This window comes from Bos indicus, chromosome 15 (genome assembly GCF_029378745.1).
Source record: "Bos indicus isolate NIAB-ARS_2022 breed Sahiwal x Tharparkar chromosome 15, NIAB-ARS_B.indTharparkar_mat_pri_1.0, whole genome shotgun sequence".
NCBI classification, from domain to species: Eukaryota; Metazoa; Chordata; class Mammalia; order Artiodactyla; family Bovidae; genus Bos; species Bos indicus.
Genome location: NC_091774.1, coordinates 17,539,205 through 17,559,796, shown reverse-complemented (window position 1 = coordinate 17,559,796; position 20,592 = coordinate 17,539,205). Strand labels below are relative to the sequence as shown.

At 37.1% G+C, this 20,592-nt stretch overlaps 1 protein-coding gene across 4 annotated transcripts in view; it reads right to left on the bottom strand.

Annotated features, from left to right (window-relative positions):
* ELMOD1 (ELMO domain containing 1) overlaps positions 1 to 20,592 on the bottom strand; it is an 86,364-nt gene that overhangs the window by 11,383 nt on the left and 54,389 nt on the right. For all 4 annotated transcript variants that reach the window (XM_070803361.1, XM_070803362.1, XM_019975882.2 and 1 more), the window contains 4 exons: positions 10,749 to 10,882; positions 7,700 to 7,768; positions 4,231 to 4,281; positions 3,000 to 3,133 (listed from right to left, as the gene is read on the bottom strand). In XM_070803361.1, the coding sequence (XP_070659462.1) occupies positions 3,000 to 3,133; positions 4,231 to 4,281; positions 7,700 to 7,768; positions 10,749 to 10,882 (388 nt within the window). The remainder of the gene's footprint in view (positions 1 to 2,999; positions 3,134 to 4,230; positions 4,282 to 7,699; positions 7,769 to 10,748; positions 10,883 to 20,592) is intronic.

Genomic DNA, 20,592 nt, shown 5'->3' with positions numbered 1-20,592 from the left:
CTCAAATGGGAAGATCTGAAGGTTGGGGGTGGTGACTTGACAGCTGGTGGCAGGAATCATTTGGAGGCATATTCACTCACATGTCTAGTGGATGCTGACTATCCACTGGGACCTCCTCTGAGGCTGTCAGTCTCGATTACTACATATGGCTCCTCTGTATGTCCTGGATTTCCTCACAACACAAAGGAATCAGATCCCTTAAATGGTGGTTCATGCTTCCAAAGGCAGCTCAATCCTTGATCTCCAGATCAAAACTTTTTTTCTTTAAAAATATTATTTTATTGATATATAGTTGTGTTACAATGTTTTGTTAATTTCTTCTGCATAGTTAAAGTGACTCAGTTATACATATATGCACATTCTTTATAATATTCTTTTCCATTATGGTTTATCATAGGATACTGAATATAGTTCCCTAGGATATACAGTAAGACCTTGTTGTTTATCTTGTTGGAGTTGCGTCTGCTAACTCCAACCTCATTCCATCCCTTCCCCAATCTGCTGTTCCTTGGCAACCACAAATCTGTTCTCTACATCCCTGGGTTTGTTTTTGTTTCATAGAGAGGTTCGTTTGTGTCATAATTTAGATTCTACATATAAGTGATATCATATGGTATTTGTCTTTCTCTTTCTGACTTACTTCACTTAGTATTATAATCTCTAGTTGCATTCATGTTACTACAAATGGCATTATTTCATTCTTTTTTTATGGCTGAGTAGTACTGCATTCCATTGTATATATGTACCACATATTCTTTACCCACAAATGAAAGCCTTTCCTAATGTAGCCCTAGAAGTCACATAGAATGAATTCTGCTTATTCTACTGGTCAACCAACTGGTCAGCCCAATTGGGCTGGGATGACAGGAACACAAAAACCCTACTTTTTAACAGAAGAAGTGTCAAAGAATTTAAGGACATGTTTTTAAGCATCTCACTCAAACATCTGATAATAATTTGGCTCTCTGCAGTGTATTTTACTAAATAAAAAGCCAATTGGAGTAAAAGTTAATTGGAAGTGCTAAGCACTAGGTAGGTTTTGCTGATAGTGAGCATGACTGTACAGTGATATGGCTAGGCTGTTTCACGGGACAGACCCAGAGGTCAGCGTTTTCAGCTATTTTCTCTTGAGATGTTCAGATTTCAGAGAAGGCCTTTGTCAATCTCTTGACTGGCTGCCAAAGTGATAGGAACCGGGTAGGAGAAGGAGCCTGGGTCTCAGTCTTCATCATCACTTTCAGTATGGTTTGCCATTAGCTGTACCTGATTCTCATAAGACCAGAAACCCTTTCTTTTTCTCTCTCTGGAAAGTAACCAGCCTTTGCTGAGGAGGCGTCAGGACAGAAGCTGTCTCTTGGAAAATGGGATTTAGGCCTCTAAGAGATTCTTAACATATTTTCAAGCAAACTTGCCAGTTTTGGTCTTATGTTAACCCTCATTTATGAGATATTTAATGCTGCCAATTCTTAAACCTTTTGGAGAGTCTTGTGGAATAAATCAGGTTGCTTCTTACTTTCCATGCCACCTGTTAGGGATCTGCTTTCTAAAGCAGATGTCCTGATTAAGTCTCTCGCTCAGTTGTGTCTGACTCTTTGTGACCCCGTGGACTGTAGCCCACCAGGCTCCTCCATCCATGGGATTCTCCAGGCAAGAATACTGGAGTGGGTTGCCATTTCCTTCTCCAGGGGATCTTCCCGACCCAGGGATCGAACCCAGGCCTCCCACATTGCAGGCAGACGCTTTAACCTCTGAGCCACCAGGGAAGCCCTGGATGTCCTGATTAGGCAGATATAAGAGATGACAGAATCCTAGATAATATAAGCACTATTAATTTAGGAATCTAAATAAAATAAATATCTGTTAACTTTTGACTTTATCACATTTTAAAAATGAACCAGGGAACAACACTTTCCTGTGGTAGATTTGGGGTGGAATGATGGGGTCTCAACCATAATTAGAAACAGTGCAGATCTGGTTACCAACTTAACAGAAGAAAAAAAAAAAGCTAAAAAAAAAAAAAAAAAAAGGAGAAGAACTTTGACAGTTTCTTGCTAAAAAAAAAAGCTTAAGTAAAGCCATCAGTGCAATAAGTAATGTCTAAATGAACAGGAGCCTGGCGTGCTCCAGTCCATGGGGTCACAAAAAGTCCGACGCGATTTGGCGACTGAACAACAAAAACTACAAAATAACTTAAAAGGCATTTCTTCTATAAGTTGCTTAGGGTTACTTGATGATTTGGCAGATTATCTTTCTATGTTCCTCCAAACCAGTTAACGTCTGGCCTGCAAAGATAATAACGACATATAGCTACATTTTAAGATTCTGCCTTTAAAACTGGACAATAGCATACCAGGACTCTACTAAACAGTCTGATCTTTATCATCTGAAACCTCAGCACAGCTGCAACCTCAGGTTCAGGGTCAACAATAATTCCCTCTATTAGCACCTACAGTTAGAAGGAACTGCAAACACTACCCTCTGTAGCAATAGTGGTAGCGGTAAAATTAATACCAACAACTCCACCACCATCTGTATCCCCCACTAAACCCCCACCTCCTCTTTCTAATGCTCACGGAGCACTAACAATGGGACTAGCCAATAAAAGAAACATTTCATCTTCATCTCATTTTGCATCCATTTTATAGATGAGATGGCTGAGGTTTAGGGGAGGGTAGTAAATGTAGATCTGGAGTCAACTCAGGCTGTTTTCAAAGCCTGTACGGTTAAGTGTCATGCTGGATCAGAGGGAGAAAGACATCCATGATGTCTTTAAGTCAGATGGGAAGTTGATACATTGAATATTAGGTAAGAGGAGGGAACGAGAAAAGATTCATGATGCCTGAAAATATGTGGTTTTGAATGAGAAAACAAAATACAAACGAAAGGAGGAGTTCAATGGCTCCAAAGCAACCAAATCACAAAGATCTCTCAGCTTCAGCCCTTGCTGAAAGTGTTCTCTACAGAAGTCTATGTCAATAATTAAGCAACGAGACACTTACAGAATGTTTGCTGGAAGTGCGATAATGTTGGAGCTTCTGGAGCGATGTTGTAGAAATGAGTTTTTAGTGCTCCGCTCACCAGTAGATTATATGCCAGATCAGTTATATTGATGCCCACAATTGCAAACGAGTACCTGTAAAGTACAAGCCACAACACCAACTGTGTGTCACATATGGGAAGTAAGCATCTCAAAACAATGGTAATTTGATTTTTACATTACTATTAAATTATGAGAATGGCAGATTTCCCTTCCTCACAGCCTTATCAAAACTCTGAATCTTATTAACAGAAAATTTTAATAATGTTTGCCAAGAGAATTGAAAGTTTGTATGCTTTAACTTACTAATTCCATTCCCAAATATATGAGAAAAAAAAAGAAAATGAAAAAGCCTTATATGCAATGATAGTCATTTATATGGCAAAGATATGTAAATTATTCACATATCCTAAAGAACATGATTGGTGAAATAAATTATGGTAATCTCATCGTGTACTACAGCTAGTAAAACTATATTCCTAAAGATGACTTAAGCAGGATATAAAACAATATATAAGGAACAAGCCAAGTTTTATTATATACATTCAAATGTGAACAAAAATATTCTAAGAATTAAATGCTATAAAATATTAATATGGGTATATTAGAGCAATATGACTAGGGTGTTTCTGTTTACTTCTCTATATTTTTGAAATTTTCTATAATAAATCAAATATTACTTTTAAAATGAGGAAAAATTAGTATCTTAATACTCAGGGTATATTTTCTAGTTCATTTTCCACATGTCTATTCAAAATTAAGTCAAATGGATTCTTAAGTCTTCTCTGGTACTGTAAATCCAGCACATAAAAAAGAAGTACTCTGTTCAGAAATATTTTTGGATGACATGAGGCATTATGTCCTAAAGTAAAATTTGAACTAATAGCTAGACATTTGATAGAAATCCTTAAAAGCAAACTAGCAAATACAATTCCAAATTATGATTTTTGAAAATCATTTCCATACAGTTATAACTTTCTAAACCTTATGACTAGAACACAAGCAAAGTAGTATCATATAATCATATAAGTAAATCCAAATAACATAAACAGGTCCTTTTCAAAACTGGATTATTTATTTCCATCAGGACAAGTGGATTTTCATCCTTGCCATTTTTTGCAGTGCTCTTAGGACATTTTGTTCTGGTTCTGGCTCAGACTGACAACCCATTATATATGGAGTCCCAGACTCACCCAATTGCTTTATCCATCCTTTTCTTCTCCCATTCTGCTTTGCTGAACTTGCTGAATAAATGAGTGAACAAATAAGTAAATATGTAAGATCTGATCTCTAATTAGCAGCTGTTCTCTTTTAATGTTTTTTCTTTAAACTGTTGACTAGATGTGGAGAAGCCTATAACTAAGTTATGAAACACTAATCAGTTTAAATGTTATTAACTAAAAAGCTACAATGCAATTTGTACAGAGCTCAGAAATGGAATTATTTAAAGCCATGGTATTTATCCCTTATTCACTATAGTACAGTAGTGAGAGACAGACCTAAAAGTCAAATGTACTCTTTTATGTTATCCATTAATTATCAAACAATACTTCCTCCATGAAACCTCATCTGGTATTGCTCTCTCCTCTAGCAAGATGCTACCTCACTTTCTCATGATTTCCCACACTGCGCTTCATCTGGTTTTCCCTCATGGTAATTATATTATTTAACCTTATTTGTGATGTCTTATACACAGCAGATTCCAAATAAACATTTACTGATAGTGAAAGAAAGAAAGAAGGACAGAAAAAAAGGGGGGAGGGAGGGGAGAAGGGAAAGAGAGACACATAAGCTTTAAAAATTCTGTTCCAACAAGTGCTATAGCATATCCTCTTGCTAAGCTGAGATAACTAACCCATAGCAGACACATTTTAACACATTTTTTATAATTGGAGCTTATGAATAAGACTATCTGAAGAAATGGTACTACAATAAAGGCATTCTGAAAATACTAACTTGCATTCTATTATTTTGTGTACTTTCTTATGCCCCTTCTCACCCACTTCCATACTGCCAACATCTTGTAGGCAGGAACCACCTTGGACTCTTCTCTGTGGCCAATGTGACCTTCATTCAGTGCTCTACACTAAAAACTGTCGTTAGTCTTGGAACTAAATACAATTTTCAAACTAGAGTTATTACGAACATTTAGCTTCCATCTAAGTAAGAGAAAGAGTTCTTCATAAAACAATGCAAACACTACATCAAAAGACACACATGTTATACACAGCACAAGCCCACAAAAACATGATGCAAAATTGGTGTTTTACTCTAAGTACTTTCTACTCTATAAATGACTGGCTCTACTTCAAAGTAACTGTCTTTAATTCATGTCAAAATAAGCCACTTCTTTTTAAAGTGTAACTGCCAATTATCAGCCAAAGAGGCATCGGGAGATTTTTGCCTTAACCGACTCATACCCAAACTAAAAAGAGTTAGGTGTGAAATTTAAGAAATTTTGTATAAACAAATTTATAAGCAGCTCTTTTCAACAAAGCTTTATAAATTCATAGTGTCTCTGTATTTTGTTAAATTAAATCTATCTGCATTGGAAATGTAAGAAAAGGCCAAATGACCTCCACTCATTTCAATACTTATAAGTAATGATACTCTATAGGATGTCCGAGCCCAAACAGAAGGAATTCCTCTCTTCAGGAAACATCCACACCACAAACAAGCACAAAAACAAACTGTCAAAATTCTCCTCTTAAACTCCAATCTACTTTTATCCCTCAAGTTACTTCAGGATAGATCTTGACAAGAGCAACAATGTATAATGCTTGCTGAAGGGTAGACAGGGAAAACCTTCTTTAGTATTTACTGGCTTCTCCCTGTTCAGCACCTGAAATATTCAGGGTCTGAAAGAATCTGGGGTGATATCACAATGGGTTAATAAATATTTCTTTCAGATACTGGTGAAGGACAGTGGTGATTTCAAGACATTCTGATTTGCATTCAATGACATTTACCATCAATTTGAAGTGGTTAATAGTTGAACTTCATCTAGTCAATTTTATTTGTAGCTTGAGGGACAAAGGATTTGCATGCCCCTCCATCCCACACATTCTAGTCTCTTCTTAAGTGTAAACACACAAACCCTTAATACTTCCTCTCTGATGGCCAACACAGGATATAAAATTATAAAGCTTTTCTTTCAGAATGGTTCATAGACAAAACTAATCCCTCTCCAATAGTTTATTAACAAATATTTTAAGCTTATTGCCACTTCCCAAGGACCATGAAGGATTCATGTCTTCTACTTAATGCTTCTCCACAGAATAACAGTGCAGACAGACTCCTCAGCCAATTTTAATTATAGAGACTTCAGAATCTCTACATTAACAGAAACACGTAATTCAATGTAGTTAAAAAATTAAAATAGCTTGATTTTAGCCACGCAATGTATGAAGAAAGAGTTAAGGGATCTTAGTGTTTTTCTCAAAGTAAATAAAAGATAAACAAAATGAAAATTTAACCTTATAAAAGATTATAATTATAAATTTGGGAAGTATAGTATAATTTAATGAATCTTAGCCATTGAAGCTACAGTCAGTATAATATAAGATAAGAGGGGAGCCCCAAAGTCAATCTATACCACTCACAGATTCTGAGAGTGGTATGATAAAATTTGGGACTTATTTAGTAATCATGAACACTAACAAGGACTCTGTTCATGCTGAGGAGCAAAAAGTGATACAAAAATATGAATATATAATAGAAGAACTCCTTATAATGAGAGTGACTAAAGCATGTATATACTCTTCATAATAATACAATTAGAAATACATTAATAGAAGCGTTAATATGCTTTGTGCAACAAAATTCCCAAATAAAATGTCCATCTCTTGGAGTAGATGGGATCAGAGATATGTGGTAATGTGTTCAGCCTTAGGTGACATTTCAAAATGTTTTTTCAATAGACACAGTTGTAGAAAAACTCTGACATTTTCTATCAGGTCAGTCTAATCTGATTTTTCCTTTACCAAAACGCAGGCCAAATGTAACGAACTATATTATATAAAATGTCGGGAAATGTTTGCTTTTAGAAATTTTTCATGAATTTATATTTCTTGAAAAATTCTTACCCATACTTAGCCTAAAATAAAAGTGAGAAAAAGCAAAAGCAAAGAAAAATACCTTATTTCCTCTTTAGTGATATCCCTTAATGCAATCGGTTAAAAAAAATTTTAGAAAGTTAAATGAAAACACAAACAATTTACAATCTGGAATTTTATTAAGAAAATAAAAGAGCCTCAGCAATTTCAGACGTTCTCACTTGGTCTCTGACTCCAAGACTTCCATTCTTCCCTCTATTCCCCCTCTCTGGTCTCTTGTGTTTCACTTCTTTCCTACTCTACTGTCTCCTTCCTCTATGCCCATCTACTACTCAGTCTTCTCAGACATCAGGGGTACTACTAATCCCTTCAGGTAAATACATATTTCACTTGAACTGTGCCACTCTACATCCTAAAACCTGTAACAAGTCTGACATTTTAACTTTCCTATTCAGCATTTGTCAAAAGTGCTTGTTTAAAAGAGCTGTAAGCCTCACTTTTGGTGGCTTGACTCTCTTGAGAATCTCATCAATAGAGCCATATAGGAGATGAAGTTAATTCTACCTAATTTACAAAACCTAATTCACCTTTTATTTTTAATGATTACCTGCATTTGGGGTGAAGAGAATCAGAGAGGACCTGCTGAGCTGCTGCAGCATCTCTTTCTGCAAAATACCTGCAGTTGGAGGGAAAAGAAAACCATAACTCCAGACCTTATGAATACATTCATTTCAATCCAATTTGAGGTCATTTCGGATTCAGAGATGGATACCAACATAAGTGATATCACTTGTTTCAGCTCCTCCAGAGAATGAACAGCTTTTCATAACAGAATTTTCTAAATACAATGAGAATCTAATAGGGTAGTTGTAAAATCCACAGTTTTAGGAATGATTCCAGTAGGTTTGAACATTTAATTATGAACTTTACCATTCCCCAGAGAGCCAAAGATATTCTTAATGAGAGTTATAGATTCTTTTGTTTGTTTGCTTTTAATTTATTTTTTAATTGAAGGATAATTGCTTTACAGAAGAGGGTTACAGACTCTTAATAGGAAGGCAGGATGAGGCCCCTCAGAAGGCAGAAAAGGCCTGGTTGAAGGCAACATGGTGAGAGGTTCTGACAGCCAAACAGCAGAGAAAGGATGAGACTAGATGAGGGTCAGTGTATTTTCTTGGAGAATATTCTTGGGGTAAATTTTGGATGAAAATATCTTACAGAGCATAGAGATGTTAAAATTCTGTTTTGGGGGAAAAGGGGCAATGAATTTCCTAACAAATACAAAAAGCTTACATACCCTCAAAAATATATCATAAAAGTTACTTCGTAAAGGCAATTATAAAATACAATTAAGTATAGCATATATTATTTGATTTGATGTGTATATAATTTCCTGAATATATCTAAAGGATAAAACAAGCTCTTAAATTTTCTTACAAAAAGTTCAAAGATAGTCAGCAAATTTCATAAACATATCTGTGATTATTAATGAAATTGAGTCTCTTCATACTTTTGTTGATCATCTAGGTTTCTTCTTTTATAGCCTATCTGTTACTATTTCTTGGTCCAGTATATCTACAAATACATTCAAATAAATAAGATAAATAAACCCTCAGAGCCTAATATACTAGAGATGGATCCTTTATCATGTATATGAATGTCAATCTTGGTTTTCATTTTGTCTATGGTGGCTTATCTTACAGAAAGTTTCACTTTTAATGTCTGAGAGCCATTGATTTCTCTTTTACAGCTGGGCTTTTTTGGTTTTTGTCTTTAAGAGATCCCTCTTTACTCACATATTTCAAAGATTTTCTCCTAAAAGTTGTAAACAGTTGTTTTTGACATTCATCTTGTAAACTGAGGCAAGATAGATATTTATTTTTCAAATAGAACGTCCCAGCTGTACTTATCAAAAGCTCATCCTTTACATACTTATTTGCAACCCCACCTTTACTTTTCTATTCATTCACACATTACATAATAATGTAACATTTAAAACACTTCATAAAAGAATGGGTGACTATTCACACAAAGAACAAACTAGTGGTTACCAGTGGAGAGAGGGAGGAGGGACAAAATCAGGCTAAAAGAGATACAAACTGTTGGGTGTAGGACAAGCTATAAGGATGTATTTTAAAACATGGGGAATGGAAGCAAAATTTTCTAATAACTGTAAATTTAATATGACCTTTAAAATTGTATAAAATATTTACCATCTTAAGAAAAGGCATGGGTGATATTAAACTTCTTAAATTTAAAATAAAAGCAAAGATCTAGGGGGAAAATGGGTGCTATTAAAAATGTCAGTTTTCTTCTTTTAAAAACATATCACTACCCTTCCTAGGAACAACCTACAAGGACTCCTTTTTTCTTGAAAATGAATGGCTACAAATGACCTAATTTAAGCATGAAAAAAATAATGAGGACAATTATTAAATCACATAAACATACAAAAACCAGGAGTTAAAATGATAATTAAAAATATAGAGATAAAGCCAAGAAAAAAAAAGTGTGATCACTAACAAAAGAACTAGGGCACCAACTCCTCCCTCTGAAAACTGGTAACTTATTTACTTGAGCAGCTAGCCTGCCTGTATTTTAGAGAAATCAAACAACCATATTTAATAAAAGAAACTGTCTTTACAGAATTCCAGCCAAAAACTGTGGGAAGAATAACAAAATTAGAGAAGCATTCTATGTACAATTAATTGGTTCAGTGACGATCACTGGAGGAAATGGTTAAATGGCTAGATGGCAACGGAGCCATCAGGCTGTGATTCCTCTGATTCATCTCAGCATAAAACTGAGAGTGGGGATGCGACACTCTCAACATGAACCTATTCAAGTGTTTCCGAATATCTCTTATTTTCAAGAAATACCGGGATGGGTACAGATGCAAACAGACAAATATAGACTGTGGGACATTTTATAGTACTGGAAACTTGACCTAGATTCTTGTATGAGTTTAATGACATGACTGGGAGTGCAAAAGGAGAGGATAGAGGGGGGGAAATTGCTTGAATTAAAAAAGACCAGAAAGATAATCATTAAGTGCAATGCATAGATCTTACATGGAACTGGATTATGACAAACCAGCTATAAAAGACATTTTTGAGAGAATTAGGAAATTTGAATATGGTCAGGATATAGATAATACCAAGGAATCATTGTTAATTTTGTTAGGTGTAATAATGTCATTGGGGTTAATGTAAGGTAATATTCATGTCTTCTAAAGCTACATATTGACATATGAGACTGAAACTACAAACAGTATAAGATTTTCATTAACATAATTCTACCAAAAAAAAAGTGCTGCAAGTATTTCAAAATGTCAATAATTACTAAATCTGGATGATCAGTATAAAGGGGATTCTTTATAATCTTCCCTCTGTTTTTGTATACAACTGAAATTTTTCATAATAAATAATTAAAATAAATTTGAGACTTGTTTAAAAGAATGCATGAAGTTTGCCAGATAAAAGGAAGATGGTAGTAGTTTTTTAAATTTTATGAACCTGAGTTGAAGTCAGAGGACTTGAATGTTTACTTGGAGTCTTCTGGGAAGTAGCTTCTAGGACTAATAACTCAACTTTGACATTTCTATATAAGGAGGCCAGACATAACTTTAAAGCTCAACCATTCTTCATTTTACTTACTGCAAATTGTACAGTCCCAAAAGTCCCATTCCTCGGAAATCTGTTTTAGGATCATCACCTTGGAAACCAATTTCACACCATTGCTTAGAAATCCGGGACTCCAGTGGAGTATTGGGCTTCAAGAATTTCCATAACTGAAGACAAGGGAAAAATTAGCTTGTTAATATACACACATACAATACTATTTCTTACTGGCTAAAATTTAGTAAACTACACTATTAAGAAGAACTTTGGAAATCTGAATATATGCAAGTATATTACAATTGCAGATCTGATTATCTTTCAATTATCTATGACAATAGCTCTCAAAGTATGACTGAAAGACTCCTCGAGGGAGCCTAAGATGTTTCCAGGAAGCCGGGGAAGCAAAAATTATTTTGTAATAGAACTAAGAGGTCAGTTGTCTTTTCACTCTCATCTTCTCATAAAAATACAGTGGAATTTTCCAGAGGCTGAATGACATGTGATGATATCATTGATCTGAAGGCAATGGAATGTATACTTGTGTATATTTTAGTGTTTTTAATCTTTCTGTTTTAGTTCCTAGTCGGTGATAGGTTTATGTGTATATGTGTGTATCAGTGCAGTTCAGTTCAGTCGCTCAGTCGTGTCTGACTCTGCGACCCCATGAATCGCAGCATGCCAGGCCTCCCTGTCCATCACCAACTCCTGGAGTTCACTCAAACTCACATCCATTGAGTCAGTGATGTCATCTAGCCATCTCATCCTCTGTCATCCCCTTCTCCTCCTGCCCCCAATCCCTCCCAGCATCAGACTCTTTTCCAATGAGTCAACTCTTCACATGAGGTGGCCAAAGTACTGGAGTTTCAGCTTTAGCATCATTCCTTCCAAAGAACACCCAGGACCAATCTCCTTTAGAATGAACTGGTTGGATCTCCTTGCAGTCCAAGGGACTCTCAAGAGTCTTCTCCAACACCACAGTTCAAAAGCATCAATTCTTCAGCGCTCAGCCTTCTTCACAGTCCAACTCTCACATCCATACATGATCACTGGAAAAACCACAGCCTTGACTAGATGGACCTCTGTTGGCAAAGTAATGTCTCTGCTTTTGAATATGCTATCTAGGTTGGTCATAACTTTCCTCCCAAGGAGTAAGTGTCCTTTAATTTCATGGGTGCAATCACCATCTGCAGTGATTTTGGAGCCCAAATAAATAAAGTCTGCCACTGTTTCCACTGTTTCCCCATCTATTTCCCATGAAGTGACATACACAAAATCTTCTACAAAAGTGTTTTGGAATCTTCAAAAACATGTAAGAGAATAAAGGGAAGGGAAGAAAAGGAATAATTTTGAGGTCATGCATTAGTCAAGTCCTCAGAAATGATTAGCTAACTTTATAGCAAAACTATTAGCAGCACTGTTAACAAAAAGAAAGTGAACTGACTTGAGTTTCATTTTTCATTGATAACAGGGACAAGAATAAATAAGCATCATATAGTTGAATAAAGAAAGATGTTCTTGGATTAGAAGAATCAATATGTGAAAATGACTATACTACCCAAAGCAATCTACAGATTCAATGAAATCCTTATCAAATTACTAATGACATTTTTTCACAGAACTAGATCAAAAAATTTCTCTATTTTTATGGAAACACAAAAGATCCTGAACAGCCAAAGAAACCCTGAGAAAGAAAAATAGAGGTAGAGAAATCAATCTTCCTGAATTCAGACTATACTACAAAGCTAGTCATCAAGGCATATTGTACTGGCACAAAAACAGGCATATAGACGAAGGAAATAAGAGAAAAAGCCCAGAGATAAACCCACGTACCTATGGGCACCTTAGCTTTGACAAAGGATGCAAGAATATACAATGGGGAAAAGATAGCCTCTTCAATAAGTGGTGCTCGGAAAATGGGACAGCTACATGTAAAAGAATGAAACTAGAACACCTTCTAACACCATACACAAAAATAAACTCAAAATGGGTTAAAGCCTTAAATATAAGGCCAGAAACTCAAAACTCTTAAGAGGAAAAAGGACACTCTTTGACACAATTCACAGCAAGATCCTTTTGACCCACCTCTTAGAGTAATGGAAACAAAAACAAAAATAAAGTAGCAGGACCTAATTAAACTTAAAAGCTTTGGCAAAGCAAAGAAAACTATAAACAAAAACTATAAACAAAGGAAAAGACAATCCTCAGAATGGGAGGAAATAACCGCAAATGAAACAACTGACAAAAGATCAGTCTCCAAACTATACAAGCAGTTTATGCAACACAGGATCAGAAAAACAATCAAAAAATGGGCAGAAGACCTAACCAGACATTCCTCCAAAGAAGACACAGAAAATGGTCAACAAACACATGAAAAAATGCTCAGTACGCTCATTATTAGAGAAATGCAAATCAAAACCACCATGAGGTATTACCTCACACCCACTAGAATGGTCATCATCACAAAGTCTATAAACAATAACACGCGAGAGAGAATGTAGAAAAAGGGAACCCTCTTGCATTGTTGGTGGGAATGTAAATGGATACAGTCACTATGGAGAACAGTAGGGAGATTACTCAAAAAACTAGGAATAAAACTACCGTATGAACCAGAAATCCCACTACTAGGCATATACCCTGAGAAAACCATAATTCAAAAAGACACATGTATCCCAATATTCACTGCAGCACTATTTACAATAAGTAGGACATGGAAGCAACTTAGATGTCCATGGACAGAATATGGATAAAGAAATTGTGGTACAATCTATACAATGGAATATTGCTCAGCCATAAAAAGAATGAACTTGGGTCAGTTGTAGTGAGGTGGATGAACCTAGAGCCTGTTATACAAAGTGAAGTAGGTCAGAATGTGGAAAACAAATATCATATATTAATACATATATGTGGAATCTAGAAAAATGGTACTGATGAACCTATTTACAGGGCAAGAACAGAGACACAGAAGTAGAGAATGGGCTTGTGGACACAGCTGGGGAAGGAGAGGGTGGGATGGATTGAGAGAGAAGCACTGGAATATATATACTCCCACGTGTAACACAGATAGCCAGTGGGAAGTTGGTACAGAACACAGGGAGCTCAGCATGGTGCTCTGTGATGACCTAGAGGGTGTGATGGTGGTGGGGAAGCTCGACAGAGAGAGGATATGTGCACATTTAGAGCTATTTCATGTGGTTGTACAACACTGTAAAGCAATTACACTTCAATTAAAAATAAAAATATATTGTCACCCTGCTTATTTAACTTGTATATAGAGAACATCATGTGAAATGCTGGGCTGGATGAAGCTCAAGCTGGAATCAAATTTGCTGGGAGAAATATCAATAACCTCAGATATGCAGATGATACAACCTTTATGGCAGAAAGCGAAGAAGAACAAAGGAGTCTCTTGATGAAGGTGAACGAGGAGAGTGAAAAAGCTGGCTTAACTCAATATTCAAAAAACTAAGATCATAGAATCTGTTCCCATCACTTCATGGCAAATAGATGGGGGAAAAAGTGAAAATAGTGACAGATTTTATTTTCCTGGGCTCCAAAATCACTGTGGACTGTGACTGCAGCATGAAATTAATAGATGCTTGCTCCTTGGAAGAAAAGCTATGACAAACCTAGACAGCATATTAAAAAACAGAGACATCACTTCGTCAACAAAGGTCCATCTAGCCAAAGCTATGGTTTTTCCAGTAGTCATGTGCAGATGTGAGAGCTGGACCAGAAAGAAGGCTGAGCACCGAAGAATTCATGCTTTTGGACTGCAGTCCTAAAGAAGATTCTTGAGAGTCCCTTGGACAGCAAAGAGATTAAACCAGTCAATCCTAAAGGAAATCAAGTCTGAATATTCACTGGAAGGACTGATGCTGAAGCTGAAGCTCCAATAGTTTGGCCACCTGATGCCAAGAGTTGACTCACTGAAAAAGACCTTGATGCTGGGAAAGATTGAGGGCAGGAGAAAAGGGTGACAGAGGATGAGATAGTTGGATGGCATCATCAACTCAACGGACATGCGTTTGAGCAAACTCTGGGAGAAAGTGAAGGACAGGGAAGCTTGGCATGCTGTAGTCCACGGGGTCATAAAAAGTCAGACATGAGTGAGCGACTAAGCAACAACAAAAAATAAAAAAGAAAGATCAATAACATTCATGAATAAACCTCAAAAAGATATTATCATTGTTAAGAGTTACCTAAAATAATTTATGATCAATTGCATTTTACTGGACAGATATAAATTCTAGACATTATGCTCTTTATTGCTTAAGAAACTGGTTGTACTTTTTAAACTTCCTATAGAAAAATAAACTCAGAATGTATTATTACTTGAGAGAGTGAGAAAGACTGAGACCCACAACTGTATAAACATGTAATGTTCAAAATATTAGTTCTTTCTAGTAAATGAAGATGGGTATGTAAATTTACTTTTAGGCCAAATTTACTTTTTAGGCTATTAATAATATTTCATGTTATATCTTCATTATAGACAAGTATAAACAGAAATATAAAATTTCTTATTACTATTTAAGACATAATTCACCTTCTAAATTGCTAATTCTATGTTATATGGATTTTAAAGCTTAAAGGGAACTGTATATATCACATCTGACATAGTATAAAGCAAAGTCCAATGACAGGAAATACTAACAAAAAGAGTTGTAATTCATCAAAGTTCTTTTAGGCATGAATGCAAAATTACTTATTATTCAAGTGATACAATATTTTATGTTTTAGCACAACAGGTAAATTCAATCTAAAGGGTGAGAAAAAAATTTCAGAGAAAAGAAAGTATATCTATCATGCTTGAAAATAAAATATCAAACTGATATAAAAAAACTCTCTCTTTTTTTTTTAAATTTAGTTAGTTTTGGCTGTGTTGGTTCTCCATTGCTCGGCAAGCTTTTCTCTAGTTGTGGCAAGCAGGGCTACTCTCTGGTTTCAATGCATAGGCTTTTCATTGCAGTGGCTTCTCTTTTTATGAAACATGGGCTCTACTGCTTCAGTAGTTTCAGCACATGGGCTCAGTAGTTGCCACTCCTGGGCTCTAGAGCACAGGCTCAATAGTTGTGGCAAACAGGCTTAGCTGCTCTGATATATTTCTGATTTTCACAAGTCAGGGATTGAACCAGTGTCTCCTGCATTGGTGGGTGGATTCTCTACTCCTGAGCCACCAGGAAAGCCCCCAGAAATCTCTTTTTATATTGCCCATATAAGAATTTGCCAGTGCTGTTTATTCATCCAAAGACAAAATGTTGTAATTCACTGGAAAAGTACAAAAAACTGAGAGAAAAGATTTCCTTAAAAAAAAAATCCTCTGGGAACTGATTTGGTTACTGCCACAGTGAAAACCAAGCAAACAAAAACAGAATGCAAAGCTCATCATATTCACTTGAACAATATCTGGAAGTAATCTCAAGGCCCTACACAGTTTAAAAATACCTGGTTTGATCAAGTGAGTGGAATAAAATGCCAACAGCAAGCATTTCATTTCTACAGTTAAAGGATAAACTTCCTTCATTTGGAGAATACTTGGTTTGGGAAAGTAAAAGCTTTGAGTGATAAAATGTTTTAAAAATAAATTTAAAAAAGAAATTCCATTTTAATAATTCAGTATATCACAACAGACTAGATTAATGGCTAAAAAGTGTTCTTAATTTCTTAACGTGTCACTTTCATGGAAAATGAAAGTCAATTATGCTAAACCACTTACATGAAGTGCTACCGATTGTACATTTCCTGTAAGAATGCTTGAGTAACTGTCTACTGGATTCTCCTCTGATAGGCTCTTCCCAGAAAAATAACAGGAGGCAGCAGGGTAGCTCTGAAAGGTAAGGTCATTTCTTGCGCCTGGAAGCTGACTGAAATCTTAACTAAGGTGGTGGGCCTCTGGTGAGGGGCTTTAATGAGTCTAGCCATCTAAGGCTGTACTATGAGAGTAGAATGATTACAAAGCCACCTGCCAACTGCAGGAGACAAGGGTTAGAAGGGTCATTCTTGTGCAGATGACAAGCTAGAGATGTGAAAGCTGCATGCGGAGTCAGTCCATGATCCTGTGCTCTGTTTAATTCTCTCCTCTTTGCATTCAGACTTTATCGCAAGCGTATTTGAACACTTCTGCCCTGTCTCTGGTCTGCCACAGAACAGAAAGAGCAAGGGCATTTGTCTATCTATCCACTGAAGAAGAAGCAGCTCTATGATCAGACCTTTTAATTTTGGGTTATATTTTTTCTATTAAGTACATGAATCCACCTAAATTTTTGCCTTTACTATTAACTTGGTTAGAAAACACTTAATAGGAATGTCCATTTGAGTAACGCATATGGATAGTGCTACATCAATGTAAAGTGATGTTAATCAGTTGTATCCCAGCCTATGTTTAAACAACCATAAAAATCAAGGTTTTTTTTCTTTTCTTTTTAAAATAATTTTATAATTTTGGGTTTTTAAAATAATTTTATTTATTTGGCTGTTCTGGGACTTCATTGCTGGGCTCTTCCTCTAGTTGTGGTGAGCAGGGGCCATTCTCTAGTTGCAGTACATGGGCTCCTCACTGCAGTCACTTCTCTTGTTACAGAGTGGAGGCTCTAGAAACATGGGCTTTAATAGCTGCAGCACATGGGCTTAGTAGTTGTCGTGCCTGGGCTTAGTTGATCTGTGACATGTGGCATCTTTCTGGGCCAGGGATGGAACCTGTGTCTCCTGCACTGGCAGACAGATTCTTTGCTGAGCCACCAGGGAAGCCTCAGATTTCTTTTTCATGGTTTATAAGGACAAACACTGATAATGGTCTCCTATGGTCTCCTATGTTTATATGGAGATGGCAATGGCACCCCACTCCAGTACTCTTGCCTGAAAAATCCCATGGATGGAGGACCCTGGTAGGCTGCAGTCCATGGGGTCGCTAGGAGTCGGACACGACTGAGCGACTTCACTTTCACTTTTCGCTTTCATGCATTGGAGAAGGAAATGGCAATCTGCTCCAGTGTTCTTGCCTGGAGAATCCTGGGGACGGTCGAGCCTGATGGGCTGCCGTCTATGGGGTCGCACAGAGTCGGACACAACTGAAGTGACTTAGCAGCAGCAGCATGTTTATATAAATGAAAGCAATTAAATAATTTGGCAATATATCACTCAAGCCTCTAAACCAAGGGTCAGCAAACTTTGTCTGTAAAGGGTTAGACAGCAAATATCTTAAGGCTTTATTGGCCATAAGTTCACTGCCACAACTACTTGATTTTTTCAATGGGGTACAAAAGCAGCCATAGACAACACATAAATGAATGAGCATGGATGTGTTCCTATAAAACCTTACTTAGAAAAATGGGTGGCAGGCCAGATTTTGACCTACAAGTTTTGGTGTGCTTACTTTAGCTCTAAACAATTTTGTGAAGTAGATAATAAGGATATTATTATCCATCTTAAAGATGAAGAAACCTAAGCTCAATAAGTTAAACATAAACCACAGGCCAGCCACTGGAAATAACAAATATGAACAAGACATAGTTTCTCCCTTGAGAGATAGCCTAGTGCAGGAATTAAAAGCCCTTTCTAACTATGTGAAAAATGAGAATAATATCAATTTTCTTCATCTGCAAAATGGGTATAATACCAATATTGGTTATTGTGACAATTAAATGGAATAATGCTATAAAACCTTTACTTTAACAATTGACACATATTAAACACTCAAGGAACATCTTATTATTGATTTTATTATTATCAGCTACGGAATTTTAATTAACTGAAGAAGACAATAAAGATCCTATGCCTAAATCTGCTAGAAAAGATTTCAAAACTCAATGAACAACATTTTTAAAAAATGAGCCAGATTCTACTCTGAGAGTAATGGGTAACAGGGTACCACAGTTGGATGGCATGGCTTAATCTGGGTCACGGTGAACGACAGAGTATGGGGGAGCTGTACATAATAGGATAAAGGAGAAATAGCTTAAAGAAATAAACTGGAAAGGGTCCAAAATGCATGTGAAGATGCCTTCTGGTTTTCTTCTACCAGACACCGAAAACCTGAAGTTTGTAATTGAGAATACAATGAAAATAATCCCTCCAGTGGTATTTTAGAAGATGGAAGGGAGAAGGCTAATAGTTAGTGGCAGAATTAAAAGGCTATTCTAATAGCTCAAGTTGGAAATGATGGCTAAAATAAGGCAGTGGGAACAGGAATCATTTGAGAGGTATTTTAGAGACACATGAGAGCTGGACTGTGAAGAAAGCTGAGTGCCAAAGAATTGATGCTTTTGAACTGTGGTGCTGGAGAAAACTCTTGAGAGTCTCTTGGACTGCAAGGAGATCCAACCAGTCCATTCTGAAGGAGATCAGCCCTGGGATTTCTTTGGAAGGAATGATGCTAAAGTTGAAACTCCAGTACTTTGGCCACCTCATGCGAAGAGTTGACTCATTGGAAAAGACTCTGATGCTGGGAGGGATTGGGGGCAGGAGAAGAAGGGGATGACAGAGGATGAGATGGCTGGATGGCATCACTGACTCGATGGATGTGAGTCTGAGTGAACTCTGGGAGATGGTGATGGACAGGGAGGCCTGGTGCTGTGATTCATGGGGTCACAAAGAGTAGGACACGACTGAGAGACTGAACTGAACTGAACTTAGAGACACTCTATGGATAAGATTTAGTGTCTTTTGAAGATGTAGAGCACCTCCCAAATTAGATTACAAGCCATTTGAGAGTAGAAAATATGTCTTTCCTCAAGGTGCCTATTATAGAGGGAGACAGCCATAGCTTTGTAATTCACTAGCTGTGTGAATCGGAGACTGGACTAACATACTTTAGTTTGCTTATCTCTGAAGTAATGAAAACCAAGATTGGGCAAGATGGCAAAGTAGAAAGATTCTGAGCTCACTTCCTACTACAGGCACATCAAAATCACAACTATTTACAGAAAAATCATCAATGAAAAAGACCAAAATCTACCAGAAAAAAAATCTTCTACAACTGAAGATTAACAGAAGGAATAACAAGACAGGTAGAAGGGGTGGAGTTGCAATATAGTCATGTCCCATACTCCAGGTGGGTGATCCACAAATGGGAGAATAATTAGAAATGCAGAGGTTCTCTCCAAGGAGTGAGAGGTCTAAGTCTCACATCAGACTCCCCAGCCTGGGGGTCTTGTGCTAGGAAGATGAGCCCCCAGAGTATCTGACTTTGCGGGTCAGTGGGGTTTTTCTTTCTAAATTACCAAAGGGCTGGGGGAAATAGAGACTTCACCCTTAAAAGGCACACACAAAATCTCACATGCAGTGGGCCTGAGGGAAGAAGCATTAATTTGATAGGCACCTGGGTCAGACCTACCTGCTGATCTTGCAGAGTCTTCTAGGGCAGCAGAAGGCAACTGCAGCTCACCCCGAGAATACAGACTCTTATGACTACCATTTTGAGGAGTTCATTCTACCACATGGACAATGGTACTGGCAAGCACCATTGTAGACAGAGGACCCACCCCTGCTCTGGCCCAGAACACTGTAGGCACCAGCACTTGGACATCTCAGGCCAAGCAACTAACTGGATGGGGACAGAGCCCCACCCACCAGCAGACTAGGTGACCTTATGACATTTTAAACCCACAGTTGCTTCTGGAATATGGCCCTTCTAATCAGAGAACCAAGAATCCAGATCCATCAATTACCAAGCAGACATCAGTCTAAGAATCACCTGGGTTCTGGCCCTGCTCTCTAGGGAACCTTCTCTAGCCTCTAGAGCAGCCTCACCCACCAGGGAGCAGATAACAGTCACAAGCCTACATACATGGCCTATCTACCAGTAGGCCAGGCCCTGCACTGGGACCAGCTAGGCTCTGGCCCCACCTATTAGCAGGCTAACAATACAAGCTTTGGGATGCTC